General features: G+C 29.0%; 1 protein-coding gene across 1 annotated transcript; it reads right to left on the reverse strand.

Moving 5' to 3' along the window:
- LOC110648672 (acyl-CoA-binding domain-containing protein 4) lies at nt 1-11,599 on the reverse strand. The gene is made up of 18 exons (XM_021802990.2): nt 11,332-11,599; nt 10,539-10,609; nt 9,971-10,034; nt 9,769-9,840; nt 9,359-9,553; nt 9,153-9,230; nt 8,712-8,822; nt 8,477-8,543; nt 8,340-8,401; nt 7,733-7,872; nt 7,117-7,243; nt 6,925-7,039; nt 6,084-6,172; nt 2,185-2,268; nt 1,914-2,108; nt 1,650-1,805; nt 1,322-1,381; nt 1-489 (listed from the first exon to the last, which is right to left on the reverse strand). The coding sequence occupies exons 1-18, from the start codon at nt 11,488-11,490 to the stop codon at nt 301-303; spliced, it is 2,034 nt and encodes a 677-aa protein (XP_021658682.2). The 5' UTR covers nt 11,491-11,599; the 3' UTR covers nt 1-300.
- Nucleotides 11,600-17,216: the final 5,617 nt, after the last annotated feature.

The raw sequence follows: 17,216 nt of genomic DNA on the forward strand, positions 1-17,216 counted from the left end.
TGACAAATAATGAAAACCTATACTCCATTCAAATAATATATTTGCTTCGAATACAATCTCCTTGAAAATTGGAGGCACAAAAAATATTGTAAGCAACAGCCATATGAAACTACATAACTTAAACTAACATATTTACCTAAAAAACCACCCATCGGGGTTTCATTCTGGTCAACAAAAGCTTTGATATCTTTATTCCCATCACAGAAAGAACTGGGTTAAGTAAAAGAAAACCATTTGACTGAAAAATTGATCAATGAGAACCAATCTAACGATCACTACTTAAAAAGGCTTTGACAAAATTCAGGCTTCATCTTCTCTTTGGTCACCCGGGGTTCCAGCAAGCCAACCCCACATGCCACCAGAGCCCTGCCTATGTTTTGCATTTAAGGCAGCTTGTTCAGAAGCTGCCTTTTGCCGCTGCAGGAGTTCTAGCTCTTTTTGCAGCGTCTCCATTGTTTGAAGCTTTTGTCTTAGTTCTGCAACATCAACCTGTTGGCTCAAGGAGTAATTAGCATGTGCATATTCAATCTAACATGCAACAAGAAGAGCAAGATTTTTTTAGGCTCGTCTTATTTTAAACAAAAGTCAATGAAAGTCATCCTAAATGGATTATCATGAGGCTGCCTCAGATTACAAAGATATCTAAGTAGGTCACTAGAATTAGAGGTCCTTAATTAACTGAATTCACTCTTTATTGCAAGAAAACTTCCACTCCTCACAATCATATCAATAATTTAGTAGGGTTTTTTTTTTCCCTCTATGCAAAAAAGGAAGGGCCATGAAGAGGTACACATAATGCATAATTTACACTTTTATTCTCTTCTTCTTGTTATTTACATGGTGATTATTTATAGTTGGTCTCTTAATTGAGAAACTTGAAAAATTAGGTAACATAACAACACTTGGGGTCAACAGTAATTAAAGGTGATTCTTCATGAAAGTGCTTAACTTTCTCATTTTTCCTTGTTTATTCCTATCACAAGAAATGGACTTTACCCAGACTACAAATGGACCAACTTGTAAATCTTGCAAGGGAAATTCTTTTACCTATTTCTCTTAGGAGTCTATTATTTACCACCTCTTTCCAATTCCTTTTGCTATAACAGAAATTTCTTCTAAATTCATGACTAGTCTCCAAACACAAGGAAAAAAAAAACATAAAAATATCCATAGATGTTCGTGATATTTTTCCAATGGTAACTGAATTCATGAATTATGGGCAACAAACCATACAAGACAAAAGGTAGCATCACATCAAATAGATGCTGACAAACTGCAAGAAGTAAGAAAAGAGAATGTGCAATTAATAGATAGGATATACCTCTAGTTTGAAACATCTGGACTGCTCAGCAGCAAGCTGGCCACGCACAGATTGGAGCTCCTAAAATGCAAGAAAAAAAATATTTTAGTCATTTAAAAAGTAAAAAAGGAAAGAAGTAGTTGTGGTGGTGGGGGGGGGGGGGGGGTGTGTGGTGAAGGGGAGAAGGAATATGTAGGGCACTTGTCAGGCTAAGAGAAAGAGCCCCTTATGTTCCATGATCCACAGAAACTTTAATTAGTGAAAAGCAGGTGCTAGATAAATGAAATGTAATTACAAGGTTGAAGAGCTTCAGGAACTACCAATCAATCATAATATGTCTGGCGATTACCTTGTAAAGATCAGTGTTACGAGTCTCAGCTTCAGCTAGTTCTTGCTTTAGTTGGATAGTTTGTGATTTCTCCTTGCTAAGAGAGGATTCCAGTTCTTCTTTTTCCGAATTCAAGGTTGCTATGAGATGTTCACTGGATACTTCACCCTTAGATTTCTGAATGCAGGCCAAAATTTTTAGGTACAGAAGTAAAGATACACATGAAAGAAATGTGAATTTCAATGTCAGCTGTAAAACGATGAATGCATTTTGCATTTGGCATACCATGGGCTCTGGATCAACATTATCCATAACAATTTCTCTTATTTTGCCTTCTTGGCCTGCTTCAAACTCAGATTCATCTCTGGTAGCATTTGTAGCATTTGTAGCATTATGCACAGCGGAAACACTATCAGGAACTGGAGTCTCCGCAATCTTTGATTGCAAGGTAGACTTGTGGCTGGGTTTAAGAACATTGACCTAACAGAAACATCAAAATCAGAAAAGGTGTGAGGAGGAAGAAGCTACACCAAAAGAAGCTAAAATCACAACTAACCTCATTGCTGTAACGCCCATTATATCCCCCAAATGATACAAGAACATCTTCACCATTATAGGAGCTCACAGCCAAACTCAAGCCCTGCAATCAAAGACAGCCACATCAATTCCACTACAGCATTTCGTGGGAGTGAAAAACAATTTAATGGTTGGAAAAGGCTAGCTAGCATCTACATTGCATTTATCATGCCCCATCAGTTTTCTACAGTTCACCCTAATGAACTCTTCAATAATTTATCACAAAATTGCTAGGAACAAAAATTTCAGAGGGCGGATAACATCAAATACTAGTGTTAATAATAGTAATGGTGGTCTAAGATAATTCCAGACTCATATTACCATAGACAACAGGAAATTGAAAAATGTAGACACATATAGATTGTATTCCTTCCCAACGTTTCCATTTGTAATAAATTCAAGCATATGTAATTTGACTATTACCAACAATTGAATTGTAACATCCACCATTTTCCGACGTCAAAATTTCTGTCGTTGATGGAATATTCTGACGAATTCGAAGATGCCATAGATAAAGGAGTGGTGGTAAGAAGTGCATGTGTTTGTATGTATGATGTTTTGAAAATGCATTTGAAAATGAAAACGTTTTAAGGGTTTTGACCAAAGAAAAGTTCAAGTGACTTTTTGGGCAGAAGGAACTTCGACAGCCGAAGGATGGACTTTCAACAGTCAAAATCTTTTTTACTGTTCAAATTCATTTTGGGTAGAAATGGAATCCAGCAGCTGAAAGTCCCTCGACAAGTGAGGCTATAAAAAGCCAGCAACTTATTTTCTGTTAAAAAAGTAACTTGAACTCTCATTCCTCTTTTTCTTTCAACTTTTTGAACATTTTCTTGGCAATTAAATGGTTTGAAACTTGATTCTTTTAAGGGAAAGCTTAGTGAAGGTGGATTGAAGCTAGAAGTGTCAATTCACTTCCTTCTCCATTTCAAGAGAAAGAGGTAATTTCTTCTTTCTTTTGACCTTTTAGAAGAATCTAGATATGCCTAAGTGTATTAGGTAGTTGGGCTTTGAATTGCATGAGGTTTTTGCATGGTTTTAAGTTTTGAATATTGAAGAAAAGAATTGCATGTTAAGCTTTGGATGAAAATATACTTTTCTTTGCTACATTTTGGTATTTGATTATGAAGTATTGTTCTTGCTTTTTGTCAAGTCTAAGTATTTATGGACCTAGAATGGTTAGTTTCCTTAATTAAACATAAGGATTTCTTGTTTTTATGTTGATAGAAGTTGTTGGAATCGTGAATCCTAGCTTTTAAGTGTTGCATGTGAGCTTAAAGCATGAATTCAAGTTGTTTTAGGCCTTCAGAATGTGTTTGAATTGTGTTTTGAAGCCTTGTGGTATGTTTTGGATGAGAATTTCTGCTAGTTTTTGATTTTGGAATTCTGAAAATTCTCAGGTTCGGTTGCGAAAACCATTGTTTTGGTGGCCGAAATGTGTAGTTTCTCAGGAAAATCTGGAGAAATTCCAGGTTTGGCAGCCGAAATCCAAGCCTTCGACAACGACAGCAGTGGCTACTGCCCAAAATGGACACCCGATGATCAAAGATTCAGCAACCAAAGTCCAAGACTCTGACAACCGAACTTGATTCTGCTAGCTTTATTTTTCTATTGATTCCAAGGTTTCAAAACATGATTTTATGGTTCCTAAAGGCCTAAAATAAGATGTTTGATATGTGTATAGAGTTCTAGAGCTTCGAATAAAACTCATTAGGTTCCGATGGTTATAGGATCGAACTTGAGAGATTCAGGAAGCTAAGGATTCGAGATTAGCTACCGTTCGTGTAAGGTGGTTGATAGGCTACAAGAGGTGAATAACTCTAACCCTAATAAATCTAAAATCTTTAAATATAATTCATGATCATCTACATGCATCATTTTATTATTTATTAGGGTGTATGTATCTAGAGCACGAATATGTTGCATTTTTGCATAACTATTGTTGGTGCATAATGGATTATAGATGACCCACTGACTCCCCCATGATTATGACTATGTTATATTATGTTTATGGATCCATAATTCAAGGGAAGAACTTTATGATACCCCTTGGTGCATGACACAAGTCATGTTTTAAACGAAAGTCCTGAGGAGCCTCTGTATGAGTCGAGCACATTGGATTTGGGGAGTCCCTAATGACAAGTCTATCTTATATGAAATATTTATAATGTGAAATTCATACAGATGATGCATTGCATATGTATGAAATGAAGGTTGTAATTAAATGTTTTTAGTTAGTTTACTCACTAAGCTTGTGTAAGCTCATTCCTTTCCCATAACCCCAAGTGCAGGAATAAAAGAGTATTTGGAGCTTGAGCAGCATGAGTAGCCGTAGAGTATTTTTGTGTATGTTGTATGATTAGTGGACATATAATATGTAAAAGAATCGTTATCGTGCTATTATTCAAGTTTGACAGATGTTTTATCTTATATATGAGTAATGTAATTATGTATGTCTGAAATCTAAGCTTACTCTTCATGTAAGTATGTATGATCTAATTACACGTTAGTGATTTCATGTATGCAAAGGTTCAAATTTTGAGCCCATTTCATATTAAGTTATGAATGAGAAAACTAAAGTGTAATAGTTTTCAGTATACTTGGATTGTAGAATGCACGAATATGTTCATAGTTAACAGGTCTTTAGGTAAGATTAGCTACCGTTCGTGTTAGGCGATTGATAGGCCACAAGAGGTGAATAACTCTAACCCTAATAAATGTAAAATTTTTAAATATAATTCATGATCATCCATATGCATCATTTCATTATTTATTAGGGTATATGTATCTAGTGCACGAATATGTTACATTTTTGCATAACTGTTGTTAATGCATGATGGATTATGGATGACCCATTGACTCCTCCATGATTATGACTATGTTATATTATGTATATTATGGATCCATAATTCAAGGGAAGATCTTTATGATGTCCCTTGGTGCATGACACATGTCATGTTTTAAACGAAAGTCCTGAGGAGCTTTTATATGAGTCGGGCACATTGAATATATATATATATGTTAAACGAAAGTCCTAAGGAGCCTCCATATGAACTGTTGCACATTGAATTTGGGGAGTCATTGATGATAAGTCTATCTTATATGAAATATTTATGATGTGAAACCCATATGGATGATGCATTGCATATGTATGAAATGAAGATTGTAATTAAATGTTTTTTGTTAGCACTGAGCTTGTATAAGCTCACCTCTTTCCCATAAACACAGGTGCAGGAGTGCAGGAATAAAAGTGTCTTTGAAGCTTGAGCAGCCGAAGTAGCCGTAAAGTATTTTTGTATATGTTGTGTAATTAGTGGACATGTAATATGTAAAAGAATAGTTACTGTACTAGTATTCAAGTTTTGACAAATGTTTTATCTTATATATAAGTGACGTAATTATGTATGTCTGAAATCTAAGCTAACTCCTCATGTAAATATGTATAATCTTATTACACGTTAGTGATTTCATGTATGTAAAGGTTCAAATTTTGAGCCCATTTCATGTTAAGTTATGAATGAGAAAACTAAAGTGTAATGGTTTTAAATATATGTGGAATATAGAATGCAGGAATATGTTCATATTTAACAGGTTTTTAAGCTTACTATGGGTTCCCGCAGCCTTAAATTGACCTGATTCCTAGCGCCAGTAACTACCCCAAGGATGGGTCGTTACATAAATAGCTAAGAATTTATGGGGGCACGCATTAAAGTTCAACTCAGGTTTGATATCCTGCACTAAAAATTTAGGTTTTCAGGATGCAAGATCAAACTCAAGCATTAATGTAGAATTTATCTATCCCATAAATGACATTTTGACAAATATTGTACAAATTTCCAAAATTACGGCATGCAAATAATACATATTCTCATAAAATACCTCACTGGCGAGGGGAACACGCCCTTCAACGGAAGTAACAACAGACCAAACAAGTGTAGACATGTTGAGGACAACAGTTTCAGAGGCCCCTGTAAAAACACCACCACACATTTTATTCTATTACATATTTTCAACTACCAATAAATCTTAAATTCTCCAGAAGTATGAAACTTCTAACAAATCGTTCAGATATCATTAACCTTGGATTCAGTGAACTGAAAATATTACTGTTTGACATATAACCAGAACATATAAACTGACATAAGGTCAGATTCAGATAGGAACAACAGAATAAAGTCAATCTCTTCTATCAACCATAACAAATCCATTTATGCAGAAACCACTTCTAATTCCCACCACCAACTGCTTGATTTAATTTTTCTATCCATGATATATCAGGTCCTTTAACTAAGGCAATGATTCTAATTCTATTTAAAAAAATGAAATCCTTTCTGTTTATAATAAAACAAGGGAAGATAACAAGACTACTAAAAAGGATATAAGAATAATCATGTCTCAACAGGTTTTACATACACAAGACCCACAAATTATGCTAATTTTGCAATCCATTCCAAAAAATTGTGTTAACTAATATAGTTAGTATTTTGTGCCTTCAGTGAAGCATCACTAGAACATTCACAGAAAAAAGTAGTTCAACTCTGTGACTGATACTGGCATGAGTTGGGTTAGGATCAGCATTTAGAAATTGTCACTAAGTTATTCTTCAAGGGAATTGCTGTTTGATTTTTGGTATATTGTTTTTCATTTTTCTTTTTCTTGGAATGATCATGCCAAGCATAAAAGGATTCATAGTTGAATGCTTAAGATAGAATATCCATACCACTCTTGTTGTCACCACCACCAACAATAAACCAATTCTCCCCAACTGTCACACCTGCATGTCCAGCCCGTGGACTTGGTATTTCCCCCTGTTGTGTTGGTCTTGTCCATTCCATCTGAAAATACATTACATGACAAATATTAATGACAATCCTACTGCACAAGAATAAAATATTGAGATCATTTATCTTACAGCTTGTAAATCGAGCACATGCAGATCATTGAAACAAGTAGCATGTGAACCACCGCCGAAAATAAGAAGGTAGCGCTCTGCATGAACTGCGGCAGCATGATCAGACCTTGGAGAAGGAGGAACACCACTACAAAATAATAGGAGGACAAATTAATAAGTATTTTTCAACAAAAACCTATTGACGACCGCTTTGTTTCAACATAAATTCATATGATCTATTTACAATCAAACAATCAGGCTTGAATTTGAAACATGAGATATGAATATGATGCAGTAAAATGAAATCATGATTGGTTATGACTTCTGAGTTTATTCAAATTCAAATCCTACTAATGCAGGGAAACAGAACTTGAATCAACATTGTAAAAAAGAAATTTACAGGAACACCACTCAGCAGTCAGCAGAAGAATCCAAACATGTCCTTATAATGTAGTTAATAATTTCACAGCACTAATACTTCATGAATATTGCTCTAATTGATGCCATAATGGTTAACTGTCTATCAAAAGACTTTCATAAAACTTTAATCGTTCCTCAACCATAACAAACAAACAAGATGGTATTAAACAGAAAAAACAAAAGAGTCTAGCATCCAAAATAGCTATAATAATCTCACACAGCATCAATTTCGTCCCAAGTCATAGTTTCTAGGTCAAGAATATGCAAATCATTCAAGAGAGATCTCTTTGCATCTTGTCCACCAAAAATCACTAAGCTCGTCCCAACAAGTGTAACAGACTGACCCCCACGTGAGACCTGCAATGCAATAGAAGTAATGATTCATACATTTTTTTTCTAAGCAATCAATATCACTAAATAAGCTTCTTAAGCGGCAGCTGAAAGAGTGCAATTATTCATTTGTTATGCAAAATTATGCTGTTACAATTCCAATACAAAATTTCATTTCAAGTTTCACCATTTCTGCTTGTTTGACCACTTTCGGCTCAAAATCTTGTCATAAAATCTACGAAGTTAGCAAAGAAATAACTATAAATTAGGTTTTACAGTTTCTTGAGTGTCACAAAATTGTCAGAAAATCAGGAGGAACCCCTCCAGAATTGAAGGTTAATGTCACAAGGTACAGTAACTAATTTCCTTCATTCTGATTTGTAGAAGACGTTTTAGCTAATATAGTGAGAAGAAGATAAATTAGAGAAAGAAAGATGTTTAATTTAGTTTAATTTCCTTCATTTTGGTTTGTAGAAGATGTTTAAGCGATATACCGGTGCTTTCCCATATGTCTTTAAGGTTGACCAAGTATGAGTTTGTGGATCAAAACCCTTCACTGTCATGGAAAAGGAATAAAGCATTAGAGTGGTTGAAAATCACAGCAACACACATTAAAAATCCTTTATCGTACCTTGAATGCTTTCAGAAGGATCTTTTGTATGTCCAGCAATTGATACAAGCTTATTTTCCCAAGCTATCTGTGAAAACAGAAAAGAAATTATCATATTACATTAATGGTTGGGCATAATCCAATATCAGGCCAATGCTCGCTTCCAGTGCAAAAGCAACATATATTTGTGAGAATCATGCTCCCATAAGTTCGCAAATAAATAAATAAATAAAAGATATTCAATTTATATACTAACCAAGGAATGACCAGCACAATGAGTTATTGTAGCAGGAGATTTTGATTCATCTGACTCAGCCCCAACCTTAGCATCAACCTTAGACCACGTCCAGCTTCTCAAATCCAGAACCTGAATTGTGCTCCAAAATTTGGAATGAGTTTTTTAAGTAATGATGATACAGAAAGAAACAAAAGAATTCACAACCCTTTTCAACAGTAAACAGCTAAGAATAAAAATTATGTAATGCTTACAAGAGCTTACAATAGTGAAGCATGGAATTTACTTCCAACATCAGTTCAATAAACAGACAAAGCATTTCAGAAACAGCTAAAATTCCAAGGGATTCCATTTAAATTCAACAAGTTGGCATTTGAGGCTTAATCCCATATACAACAATAACACTCCATTCTGTGAGGCAGCCCACAAGCATAGATGTGGAAGTGAAGATAATGTCCTTACATGAAGATCATTAAGATAACGACCATTGTGGTTTCCCCCGTAGATATACATCTTATCTTGAATAACTGCTGCTCCATGCTGACGAATATGAAAAGACATTGTTCAGAGGAAAGCATGAATGGGAAAGCAGTAGAAACAGAAATAATAATAATAATGACCGAGAACAGTTCACATTTTAGAAAGATAAAGTAATAAACACACAATACCTCATATCGGGCTTTTGGGCGTTGGCCAGATATTGGAGGGGCAACCCATTGATCATAAACAACAACTGAACCAAGGCCTTCTGATACAACATCTTTATCCTGAGTTTCCATGGAACTTCCATTCTCACTAGAGATGGTCTTTGTCTCTGGGAAAGAGTTTCCATTCTCAACAACGGGCTCAACTTTTGGGTTATGCTATGACAAGCAAATTTTGAAAATATCTATGAGCGCAAAGTCATTGAAATTCTCAACATATTGTCTCATATATATATATATATATATATATATATATATTCTATCAAGTTGCACAAATATCAATCAAGAAAAAAATAATAATAACGATGGTAATGGTTAAGAACCACCAAAAAAAATGAAGATAAACTCCTCTGTACAGTTCACAATGTGCTTACATTTGTTTGGAAGTCTACAACAGGCTCGGAAACAAAGTTAGATGCTCTAGAATACCAACCTGGATCTTCTTCCTACCAAAGAAGATAATAATAATAATAATAATAATAATAATAATAATAATAATAATAATAATAATAATATAATTAGACCATATTCCAAGTAATTCATGAAAACATGAATTTAAAATCCAGTGATACAGACCTCCAATATCTTCACAAAGAGACGCATTGCTTCTGCGGGAGGCATGTTCGCAAGCCCATACCAGCTGCATAAACATTAACACTTTTAGAAGAGCATTAACAACAGTGTAGAGAGATTTATGACAATCAAAATACAATGTACATTGTACACCATACTTGTAACCAGTACCGTACCTAAATCTTTGTGTACCTTATCACTTCAGAAATTTATAAAGAATTAAACTACACTACTCACCTAACACAAGCATAAACAAAAGCAAATCAATTTATGCAATTGCCATTCTCCAATCTCCACAAAATTACACAGATCTCTCTGGAAAATTTTATTTTCTCCATGGATTTCGTTATCCCAACAAATTTTTTCTCTGTTTCGTTCAAATTATTTGCTCCAATTTTCCAGAAAATGTCTTCCATAAGTGATGTTCTATGAGGAGTTTCAGATAGCTCATTCATATGGACCAAAATAACTGAGAAATCATTGAAGTATATACCTATGAAAGGTGTGTGACATGTCTGACCTGTGAATTCATTGATAAGTGCTACAAATACATATGCATAAGCAAACACACCTCTTCCATTTGCTTTGTTCTACAGCATTCCAAGTGCTCGGTTTTGGTGTATTACAAGGTCCGACAGTTGCCTGCAACACATATTTAACTAGCAAAATTAGTATAGATACAATTCCCCATTGAGCTATCTGGATCTAGCAATCCATTCAAAAACCTTATTACCATCATTATTCATGCAACAGATCAGCGAGCACCTACCGAACCAACATTGCAAATGAATTATCAACTTAATCCAATAAAAAATACATTCTCCAACCAATCAGTGTTTGTTAATTAAAGAAAGTGTTAGGAAATAAATACAAAACCATATAATTCAACTGAATTGGCCTCAATTACATCAAGATTCATGTTCTAAAACATGGATAAGCGTTCTCAGTATCCCATTGCCACTCCCGAATACTAGATCCACCCTCAAACAGCCTCAGAACAAGCAGCATTTCCCAACATAGGTGAATAGAAGACAATCAAAGCAAAGAACCGAACAAATAATTGCACTAAAACAGTAAACCTGAGGCAAATGACTTCCAATCACTTTCACATATTAGAATTATTTAACCCTTCGCTAATAATGAATTATATTTTGTAATATAACGCCAAAATTATCAAAATCTCAGCTCAAAACTAACACGAATCACATAAAACGAAATTTCAAGTAAGAAAGAGAGAGAGAAAGAGAGCACGATTACATAATGATTCAACAAGATCTCAAGAAATCATAAAGCGTGCAAAGTCATTGGATCGGCGATAGGAAAACGAGAATGAAAATGAGAATTGAGGAATTACGCTAAGCTACCTGCTGGTACAAAGCGTAGAGGAGCAAAGCGGTGTCGTTTTGGAACTTAGAGGAGACGCTATTGGCTGAATTAGGAGATCCGTCAAATCCAGCGTATGCCGCCGCTGCATAGAATCGTTCTGGGTACGCGAGGCCAGAGCTTGCCCTCGCCATGGCCATTTCCTCTTCCCTGTATTTCTCTCTCTGTATTTGGTTTAGATTATATCTGAGCGAGGAAACTATGCGTGCGTTTCAAGGTTCGAAGATCTGCGTTTTAAAAAATGTTAAGCTTTGCTTGTTTTTTCGGTTGGGACCATATCATAGTGGCACGTTTGGTGCTGTTCTGTAATTTCTTGTTTCTCGGGATTCGTTTTTGTAAAATGCTCCATCTTTTTATTTGAAATTGTTATAAATAATCATCATCAAATAAATTAATAATAATTTTTTTTTTCAAATGCATGGAGCAATTTTTTGAAATATATTCCCTTTTATGTTCTGATGTAACAAATAAAATATTTCATTTGAAGTGGTTTAATCTTATTTAATGACTTAATTTCATAGTAAATGCATGGAATTGGATTTTATTTTTAATAAATGATAAATACTGTCATAGCTTCTAAAAAATATTTTATTTATATTTTTGATTTTGTTATTATCATTTATATTTTGATTTTGTTGGTAAGTACTATATAATTATTAAAAATTTCAAAATGTACTTATTAATATGAGAAAATAAACTAATTAAATCACTCAAGAGGAAATTTAATTTTGATGGTGTAAATTAAATTTAAAAAAAAATTAATTTGTACATTCAAAACTTTACAAATGTAAACACAAATTAAATATCTTAATATCTAATTTTTTTTAAATACATTTTAATTAAAAACTCAAATTATTTAAAAATTAAGTAATTTTATTAAACAATTAATTATTTATTTGTTATAAAATTTTAAAAATATTAATTTAAAACTAGTGGAACACTCATACTATACGATAAAATATATATATATATTATTTTTTTATTAAAAATATTTTAATATTACTATTTAAAATATTAAAATTTTAAAATATTAACAATAAATTTTAATCAAATAAGTTAACAATCAATGAACTTAATAGCCATAGTTTTTTTTTAATGGCCATAAATTATTTTTCATATATAATAATAATAAAATTATTTTAAAATAATAAAAAATAAAATAAAATTAAAGTAAATTAAAATTTATTAAATGCATAAGAGGAAGAGAAAAAACTTTTAAATATTAATTTTTCTTCAAAATAAATATGAGCCATGATTTTACTGCAGTTTACTTTTTAAATTAAAAATTATGAATATAATAACATGTGATAATTATATTACATCTATTTAAAAAATATAGAAAATACTTAATGTTGACTTTTCTCTTTTAAAAAAATTAAAAATTAATGGATAGACATTACCTTTAATAATTCGATATGTTTAAAAAAAATTAATCATTAATTTCTCATAAAAATTTAAATATGCTTGATTTTAATTTAGAGCATATATTTTAAAGGAAATTAAACTTTTAGTTGCAGTAATAACTAGATAATCATTATAATGTTAATTAAATTTTAAAATTAAATGTCTTAAATTGTTAAATTATTAGTAATTAAATATTAAATTTAATTGTAATAAATGTGTTCAAAAGTATTTAACTTTCCTTTAAAGTAATTGCTATTGACTTTTAAAATTAAAAAGTAAGAAACTTGTAATGAATGATAATTATATTTAGTAATCAATATTTTTTCTATTATTTAAATTTAAAATATCAAAATAATTAAAAATAATATTTAAAAATAAATTTATATAATAATTATATATTACAACTGTTTAAAAAATATAAAAAATTTATTATCAATAAATTTAATTAAAAATTACTACTTGCTATAAATGTGTCAATTTTAAAATCTTATATCTTCTTGAATTTGTTTTATAAAATTTGAATAACCTCTTTATTAGGAAGCGAATATAGAATATACATAAATTAGCATATGTGTATTCATTGAGTATAATTAATAAATTAATATAATTAACTCTTAGTTTTTCTTATCTCTAATTAAATTAAACTTTTTTAGACATTTTTAATAATAATAATAATAATAATAATAATAATAGTTACTTATTATAATATTAAAATGTAATAATTATATAATTTATAACTTATATATACATAATTAGAGAATTAATAACTTAATCATAATTTATAGAAATTGTATCATTAATTAATTTTTTTAAATAATAATAAAATAATATAACATAACATGATTAATATTAACTAATTTAACAATATTAATTATTTATTAATACACTATAAAAAATATAAAAAAAATAATGAAAATTGAATATTAGTATAAATTTATTGTTTACCATAACTATGAAAATAAATTTTTATTTCATTTTATTTTTTCACAATTCATTTTATATAGCATTTAATATATAATTAAAAATATATCTTTATTAAATGAATACTAAAATAAGATAAATAAAAATAAAATAACATTAAAGTAAATTAAAAATTATTAAATATGTAAAAGATATAGAGAAAAAAAGTAAAATATTTAACCCCATGTGACTACTTTCATAGCATAATTTTAAATTATTTTATTAATTTTAAGATATATATAATTATTAAATTTTTATAATTAAATGAAATAATTAAAAATTCAAGAATTATTAAATGAGAAATTTATAAAATTATTAAAATATGTCTAATATTTTTAATTAGTTAACCATAAAAATTGTAATAATAATGGTAATAGTAAAAATAATTAATGGTAATAGTAATGATAATAATTAATTATATGAATTAATATAAGTATTAAATTAACCTATATATATATATATATATAATAAAAAGTTTTTCCTATATCTAGTTAAATTGAGGTTTTTACATAATAATAATAATAATAATAATAATAATAATAATAATAGCTACTTATTACAATATTAAAGTAATAATTAAGTAAATAGTTTGTAACTTATATACACATAATTAGAGAATTAATAATTTAATCATAATTTTAAAAATTGTATCATTAATTAATTTTTCTAAATGATAATAAAATAATATAACATAATTAATATTAACTAAAGTAATAATATTAATTATTTATTAATATATTATAAAAAATATAAAAAAATGAAAATTGATTATTGATATAAATTTCTTATTTGCCATAACTATGAAAATAAAATTTTATTTCATTTCATTTTTTCATAATTCATTATATATATATATAATTAAAAATGTATCCATAATTTCTGATTTTAATTTAGAGCATATATTTTAAAGGAAATTAAATTTAATAAAAATTTTTATCATTAATTTTTTAAAAAAATTTAAATATCTCCTATTATTAGTTCTAATTTTAAATATATATTTTTAAGAAAATTAAACCTAATTATGAGGTATATATATATCATCAAGAATCTTGGTACTAATTTAGAGTAAATATTTTAAAAGAAATTAAATTTAATTAAAACTATTCAGGAAATATAAATAAAATTGAATGTTAACTTTTCATTTTTTTTAATTGAATATTAATTACCTTTAAAATTTCAATAATTAATTTATCATAAAAATTCAAATATCCCTTGATTTATAATTTTAATTTAAAGCATATATTTTAAAAAAAATTACACCAATCAAAAATTTTGATCATTAATTTCTAAAAATAATTCAAATATCTCATGATTTTTAGTTCTAATTTTAAATAGATATTTTAAAAGAAATTAAGTCTAATTATAGTAATTAATAATTTTGTATTATTTAAATTTAAAATATTATATTAATTAAGAATTGTATTTAGAAAATTATATTATATAATAATTATATATTACAACTATTTAGGAAATATAGATAAAATTTAATTTTAATTTTTTTTAAATAATCTTTGATAATTAGACATATTTTAAAAAAAATTTATTTATTAATTTCTCACAAATATTCAAATATCCTTGATTATTTATTCTAATTAATAACATATATTTTAAAGAAAATTAAATTTAATTAAAACTATTTAGAAAATATAAAAAAATTTAATGTTAATCTTTCATTTTTTTAATTTAAAGATATTTAAATTTAAAAGTTATATAATAATTATATATTTTAACTCTTTAAAAAAATATTAAAAATATTAAGCCTCCAAGACAAAATCATTTTTGTAGTTGCCATTATTTTTTTCTTATTATTTATTTTATTAGTGTTTTGCTTTAAAATGACAATTCTCCTTGTGATTCTTTCTGGATTCTCATTTTTTTTCCCTTTTTATGTTAATTTTGTTATGTTTTTTTTTCTTCATTTGCTCTGTTTTTTATTAGAATTGTTAATTTTCTAATTAATTTCTCTAAAAAAAAATATTTCAACTTTATTTTCAAAGAATATGGAAAACTTTTCTTACTAAGAATTTTTTTTTTTAGCTTATTCTTTTAAAAATTGCCTTTATTTATTTATTTATTTTTAAAACTATGAGAGATATGTTTTATTTGTTGGTGTAAATCTTATGATGTATTTTCTTAGTATTTGATTTGTAAATTTGAAATTATAGTGCTGATCTAATAACATATTTATAGTACAACCTTCAAATAAAGACACAGAACTTTGAGTGATTTCTTTGCCTCACTTCAAGTCTGAAAAAATCATTATAATTCACAAATGATAGAATTTGAATTACAGATAATATAACATTATTCCCTTAATTTATTATACTCAAAAAATTAAACTTTGATATTGATAAAAAAAATCTATATTTAGATATATTGAATATTTTTTTTATATGTATTTAAAAAATAAAAATTTAAATTTATATTATAACTTAAAAAATAAATAAAAAAAATTACTATTAATAAAATTTAAAAATAAGATAAAAAAAATAAATTTAATTTAATATAATTAATATATATATATAAAAAAATATTATTAACAATAAATTTAATATTAATTATTTTAAATATTATCACATAATATAAATATAATAATTTTAAAATCTTACATCACAGCATCAAGCAACATCACTTTGCTTTAGATTAAATTTGAGTTTGTTTGTTATAAAAATTTAATCTGCTTTTTAACATTTAAAATAAAAAAAATCCCAGAAACGGGCACTTCGGAGTTTACAGCAGGAAAGGTAAGCCGGGGGAGAGACAAAGCGAGGCTGTACCCGTCCATTAAAAATCTGCGAATTCCTAAATTCTAAGCTATTATCGAATAATTGCTCGACTCATGCGCTTCTTCTTTTATGCACCTCTTCTCAGCTTATACTTCCAATTAGCTCTGTCAAACCCTAGAATCAGGTACGCATTCCCCTTTTTCTCACTACATACATAAGTGTTTGATCCTTTGAGCTTAAATTCGTTGTTTTGAATTTGTTTCTGCCTGCAATTTCAGCCTATAGTGCTTCTTCTTCCTCCAGATATTGCCTAATTATTGAATATCTAGTCTGAAGTGCTCCGTTACTTTATCCAATCTTGAATCCTTGTGTTGTATTATGGTTATTATTTTAGTTTAGACTGTGGTACTAATTTTTTTTTATTCTTTACTTTTGTATTTAAATAATTTGATTTTTTTTTTGGCTTAAAAATTGATCGCTTATTTGTGTTGTAGTCTGTTTACATACACGAATACACGTGTATGCATATATATGTTGCTCTTTGCACTCATGTTGTGGTGCTAGGTTGTTATTTATATAAAGGCATTCAATGATGCATCCTGTATTTGAGAGTTAAAAATGCTTTAGTTTCTTGCTATATATGGGCAACTGGGTATTTGAATTATCATTGTACTGCTTCAATTGTTTATACAACTATTGTTAACAGTTTCGTATGAGTCTGAGAAAAATCTGATTGGTTTGTGGTTTTGCTTTCTTGAGATTTTCTATTGTTCCTT

Source organism: Hevea brasiliensis, unplaced genomic scaffold (genome assembly GCF_030052815.1).
Source record: "Hevea brasiliensis isolate MT/VB/25A 57/8 unplaced genomic scaffold, ASM3005281v1 Scaf7, whole genome shotgun sequence".
Taxonomy (NCBI): domain Eukaryota; kingdom Viridiplantae; phylum Streptophyta; class Magnoliopsida; order Malpighiales; family Euphorbiaceae; genus Hevea; species Hevea brasiliensis.